Source organism: Cynoglossus semilaevis, chromosome 13 (assembly GCF_000523025.1).
Source record: "Cynoglossus semilaevis isolate Cse_v1.0 chromosome 13, Cse_v1.0, whole genome shotgun sequence".
NCBI lineage: Eukaryota > Metazoa > Chordata > Actinopteri > Pleuronectiformes > Cynoglossidae > Cynoglossus > Cynoglossus semilaevis.
In genome coordinates this window covers 7,298,118-7,304,271 of record NC_024319.1, presented here as the reverse complement: position 1 = coordinate 7,304,271, position 6,154 = coordinate 7,298,118, and the positions used below count along the sequence as shown (strand labels likewise).

At 38.6% G+C, this 6,154-nt stretch overlaps 1 protein-coding gene across 3 annotated transcripts in view; it reads left to right on the top strand.

Moving 5' to 3' along the window:
• septin7b (septin 7b) overlaps nucleotides 1–6,154 on the top strand; it is a 19,457-nt gene that overhangs the window by 9,202 nt on the left and 4,101 nt on the right. For 2 of the 3 annotated variants that reach the window (XM_008323277.3, XM_025061587.1), the window contains exons 7-12: nucleotides 2,185–2,302; nucleotides 2,900–2,992; nucleotides 3,077–3,173; nucleotides 3,293–3,344; nucleotides 3,434–3,562; nucleotides 5,364–5,384. In XM_008323277.3, the coding sequence (XP_008321499.2) occupies nucleotides 2,185–2,302; nucleotides 2,900–2,992; nucleotides 3,077–3,173; nucleotides 3,293–3,344; nucleotides 3,434–3,562; nucleotides 5,364–5,384 (510 nt within the window). The remainder of the gene's footprint in view (nucleotides 1–2,184; nucleotides 2,303–2,899; nucleotides 2,993–3,076; nucleotides 3,174–3,292; nucleotides 3,345–3,433; nucleotides 3,563–5,363; nucleotides 5,385–6,154) is intronic. The other variant, XM_017037829.2, reaches the window with a different exon arrangement.

Here is a 6,154-nt window from a genome sequence, read left to right as displayed (position 1 = left end):
TGTGAGTATTGTCACCGCCCATTTTATGAGGTGACTATTAATATTGATTTAGACGAGCATGAAATATCACTATAAACCAATCAGAAGTAAAGAGTGGATTGGCGAACAAAGGTGTAAAGAGACCTCAGAAGTAAAGAGTGGATTGGCGAACACACAGATAAAAAACACTTGACTCCTAGGGGAAATCGACTTGTGCCACTCGCATTAACACATCTGTTAACGCTTTGGTTTGTATGTACAGTATAAACGTGTCTGGTATATATATGTGGGCTGTGTAATGCATTAAACGCTTTAATATTTCATGCATTTTGAACCATGCTTAGAAAGACATGCATGGTATATCCAATATTTCCACCATTCATCCTTCAGGTCAGTTTCCATGCTTGCGTACGACCAGCCTCACCAAGGCCAGGACAGTGAGTTAGTCTACAGCTGAAAAGCTGACTGACACAATTGTTAAAAAGGATTCTGAAGGCCTGTTCACTGATTTATATTGGTGAGGACGAGGACTTCACTGACGTTTTGAAAGTAACACGTTTTACCACCCACTGCACAGAAATGACTGGAATCCACCAACTCTCTGAAGTTAAAAAGGCCTCACATTTTCTCAAACCTTTTGCACATCACATAGCTAACCTGTTGTTGGTTGTTTTTCTGTACCAGGAATAGAAAAGCAATAGTCAGCCTCTAAAAGTAACCTCTATCACAAACTGACTTTAGTCATCAAATCTGTCCATGCTGCTTATATATATTTTTAATCAGTTTAAGTTTGTTTTCTGTAGTCATTTTTTCTTCAGACTCACTAGTTTCATTGTGTTTTGTTGAAAATATGCTTCCAGTGTCCATGTTTTGGTTGACTGTTTTCCCTGGCATTTTTAAGCCCCTTCGATTCCAGAGAATTCATTTCATTTCAAGTGTTTCCCACAGTCCTTCTTTGGAACTCGGTAACAAGGAGACTTCTTTTCTCAAAAATGTTTGTTTTGTGTGACAGTTAGTCAAACATTCATGTTTTAGTAAGAAATCTTATGAAGAACATTATTAAGATTCACTGTGTTTCAAGAGTGAAACTGTTGCTCCCATCACTATATTTTTATTTTAAAACTTTTATTTATTAAGAGGAAGAATGACAGACGTCTGAGTTTCGCTGATGCAACTTTTTTGCGATGACTCACAGTTGTTTCCAAATATGTCATCAGTACATTCTTCTGTTCAGATCTGTCAGTGTGCAATTTAGTGTAACTTTCGTAGTGTCTTTAGACCACCGTATATGTTGTATTGTTGTAATTTTTGTAAACAGTTAGCAGAGAACAATATTTCTGACTGCCATTGGATTGTCTTCTGCTGAGCTCAGGGCCAGTTGTCTCTTAGTCAAATTACATCTTCAAAGATGAGTTCATATATGCTGTTATGAAGGAAGGGAGAAATATTTATATAATGTTTTTCGTCTTGGATCATTTGAGGTTTTTCTACCTCTGTTTCTTGGAAGTCAGTGTTTTACTTGTTAGTAATAAAAAGCAACAGCAGCCTTTACATCATTTCTTAGAGAATAATGATGTTCCTGTGATAAATGTTTATAGTCTATGAGAATATGAGAGAAGTGGAACTGCTGTTATTATTGCTCCTCTATCAGATAATTACCAGCCTTGGCTCCATCTACTGTTCAGTGAAGACTGACGACCACTACGCTGTATATCAGCCTCCTTGGTTGTTGGCTGTGGGACAAATGCACATTCCACCCAGACTTCTGGGTAGAGTTTGATTTACAGGCATATTTTAATGTGAGCATCAGTAAAACGAGAACCCACTTGCTAATTCAGAAATGTGAAATGTTTTTATTGAGCTCAGAAACATCTCTTTTCGCTCTGGTTGTCTTTGAATTCAGTGCTAACAGTCTGTGGCATAAGAATCAGAAGTCAGTCTTTTAATTTATCCTCTTTGAGATACTATCACATACCGGAAAGATGGCTGCCAACAAAACCCATCAGAAAATTTTGATGACGTTAAGCATTGATTTGTCTGAGGATTTTTTTATTTTTTTGAGAAATTTCTTTTACTAGAAACTCAGTGCACTTTAGTATATAGTGACAATGGAGTGTTTATGTCTTCACATAGATGTAAGGGAAGATGTAACACGTCACTCATCATACACAATGGATTGATAACTAGTTGATGATATCTTCACAGACTGAAACCTCTGGACATCGAGTTCATGAAGCGGTTGCACGAGAAAGTCAATGTCATCCCACTGATCGCCAAAGCAGACACTCTCACTCCAGAGGAATGCCAACAGTTCAAGAAGCAGGTCAGTGGTTTCCACAGCTGCACACTGCTGCAGAAAAAAAAAAAAAGAAACACGCAGCACTTCACTAAAGACTTTTGTTTTCATTCTGTGGTCATTGGTTTAAAGGCAGGCCTCTTGGAGGTTGGCAGTTATATCTTCAACATTGTGAAAACTTGTCTGTAAAGTTTGCAAACATGGAGTTAAATAAATGGCTGGTACTGCAATTTTTTTATGTTGTGTGTCAGGGGAGGTGCACAGCGTAAAAACTGTAAAAACTGTCTCAATTACTGTGGGGACTATCCACTTGTGGAAAGTAGTTAGACACTAAAAGCTTTTCTTTACTGGTGGCACCAAATACTTAAGTAAACATCAGTAAGAATCTAGTACTTTCCATTAGGAGTACGCTGAGTTACAGTTCTACTGAACTGAAGTTCCTTCTAACATTAAGGTTAGACAGCTGGCACAAAAGCAAGACAAAAACATACTTTTTTTATTGTTGACGCTAAAGCTAATGCTCTTAGCAAAACCCACTGGCACTGTGCACATATCATAACTCAGTTATTTGCTACAACTGTGCTTTGAGTTGATCATCTGATATTTCCTCCTGTTCTGCACCAGATAATGCGAGAAATCCAAGAGCACAAAATCAAGATTTATGAGTTCCCTGAAACAGACGATGAAGAGGAGAACAGGCTGGTGAAAAAGATCAAGGTTGGTCCTCGGAGCAAAGTGGCACATAAATAACAAACAAAACGACAAACAAACTCAGTTGTTTGTGCTCCTTCTAACTTCTAGGACAAGTTGCCGCTGGCTGTCGTAGGAAGTAACACCATCATCGAGGTGAACGGAAAAAGGGTCAGAGGGAGACAGTATCCCTGGGGGGTTGCTGAAGGTAATTATATCTAGAAAAGAGGGGGGAAATTCCACGTGAGTAATGTGATTATAACTGAGGCAAAAATATCTTTAATTAAAATATGTGCCAACCAATTTGTTTTTTTTTTCACCTTCTAGTTGAAAACTGTGACCATTGTGACTTCACCATTCTTAGGGACATGCTCATCAGGTACTGATGTTTAAAACACCCTCTAATTACAGGTTAGGTTTCGCTCAGACATCACTGTAAACATTTTTGTTGTCGTCCCGTGTTTTCAGAACTCACATGCAGGACCTGAAAGACGTGACAAACAACGTCCACTATGAAAACTACCGCAGCAGGAAACTGGCTGCTGTCACCTACAATGGAGTGGACAACAACAGGGCTAAAGGACAACTGTCCACCAAGTAAGTAATAGACAGAACACACTTCCAATATCTGTGGCTCTAAATAAAGCATTCATGTTTTTTTTTATTACAGATTAGGTCAAAAGCTTGTGATAAATAGAATCCCCATTATTAGGTGTTATAACATGACTGAATAAAGCTAAAGGATTATCTCCTACGTGTTCAGCGTTTCTTCACCCCTGCGTGTTTTAAAGTGGAACAATCAATCTGGGGCTTTGCAAGGACAGGGTTCAAACACCAGAGCTGCGACTGTTAAAAAAAAACAAAAAACAATACCAGTCACGTCAAAGGTTACACCACCTTCTCACAGGTTGAACTCTGGTAAGATGGTGAATGAACAAAGGTTACACCACCTTCTCACATGTTGAACTCTGGTAAGATGGTGAATGAAATGAAGTGTTGAGGTTATTAAAACAGTTTCATGTACGGTATTGCCGTTGGCTGACACTGATGTACTGTGATCCTTTTGCCTCAAATGTTGGCACTCACAGTAAATGTCCTTAATCTGTTTAAAAACAGCCATTTACATGAACAATTTATAGTCAGTTCAATGAATATAATGTATTTTATATTTTCCGACCTTTCTCCCTCTTAATGTTGTCGCTCCATGGTCAGTGACAATTTTCCACGCTGCTCAAGTGTATCCGCCGTGTTCTGTGCCAGCTTAAATTTAAGTCTTCATATCAAATTGGTCAAAGGGATTGCAATCCTGTGTATATGCTTCTTGGTTTAGAACATTTCCACACTAACAACACGATACACATGGGGGCGGCGGGGTTACTAATGCTCAGGGAGGTTGGTTTAAGTTCTGCAGCAAAGGACTCCGATCACTAAAGCTTTTGTAAATAGCCGAGGCCAGTCATTAGTATTCTGATCCCTCATCAGAAAAAAATGAGATCTGTCAAGTTTTAAGACTTGAGCTGAGGGTCAGGATATCCCTAAATCTAGAATAATTTCCAGTTGATGCTTGGAACAACTCTTGAAAATGTTTTAATAATATTTGACCTATACATAGACAGTTATTCATAAACTATTTCAACATCTTGATTGGCTGTGGTTTGAGGGTTTGTTTGCATATGACATGGTAGATTTCTTAAAAGCAAATGGATGCATTTCCAAGTGTTATCCAAAATGTCACCAGTACATAACAAGCAGGTTGATCTTGTTGGGTTGCAGTCCACTTACTCTGGGCGAGTTCAGGTGAAAGATCATAATGTAGTCAGGTATCAGGTATAAGGACCCATTGTTCTTTTTTAGAAAGATAAAATTGTAGCTGTCAAAAAAAATGTCTACATCAAAATCCTTTTGTCCTTCGTCATGAAGGACATCATTTATGTCAGAGAGACAACTTGTTGTAACTGGTCTTAATCGCAAAGAGCAAAGATTAGAATTAGCCAAAAGATAATTCGGTCCAGGAATGGGAGGCAGCAGTAGGTGACAAAGCTCAACATGAGAGTAAACACTTCCTGGTTGGTCAATACCAAACGGCAGTGATGTGCTCTTCACTTGCCTGTGTCCACATTTTTAACTTCATGATGATGCTGCTCTCCACAGCTGAAGAGAAATATCACGCTGCTAATGCTAACACACAGCTAAACACACGACCATCTGTGCTAATGTATTTCACAGCCAGCTCACCAAAGACCACACTGTTTTTTTTTTTTTCTCTGAACATTTTTCCATGAGTCACAGCTCAGGACTAATACAGTAGACTCTGTTTATTTTAGTGCATGATCTCATTGATGCATGCCATGTTGTGTGTGACTGTGTGTTCTGTGTTTTGTTTTGTTTTTCTTTTTAGATTTGACACAGTTGAAGGAATGTAAGTGCTCATTTTTATTTTATTTTATTTCTCTTTTCATTCTTTTCTTCATTTCCGCTTCACTGGCTGCTCAGCTTCACTCGTCCGTTTTTCCTACATCTTTGAATATTTTCCAGGATGGAACAGCAGGGATCACTGAATTGCCACACCTCCCTATGAATGTAGTTCTTCGGTTGTGTGGTTGTCACTGTTTCCATCCTCTGTACATGAGGCGTGTCAAGCGCTTACCAGCGTTATAGTATTTGACATAATCTAGTAACTGCTGTGGGCCGGTTTCCTGTAGAACTGCATTCTTACTGGCCTGTATAAAGTGTGGCAAAAAACATGAAGTGAAATAAACAAATAACACGAACATAACCCACTGCTGTGAAGGATGGGCTAATCGAGAGAGAATCACCTGCTCAAACTCTTACTCTGATTAGAACAGTAAAGGCCACTCTCTGAAGGGGCTCTCCAAAGACATTGAGCGTGTTTGTAATTGGAAAAGAATCAGATTTGCGGCATGCTATTGAAAATGTAGCCTCTTCGCACTGTAGCGGCCCATTCGCTGTGGAAGACAAAACTTTATTTTTAAATCTTTTATAATGCATATTTCTCTTTCCCCCAGAAATTAGGGGATCTACAGTACAAATCTACAAACATTCTGAAGAATGTCATTCACAACAGGTCACAACCTGAAATTGAGTTTATTTCAAACAGGTTTGGTTGAAAATAAAAATATTTTTAGAATGCAACTCACCATAGATTAACGGAGATATGACAAAACATGT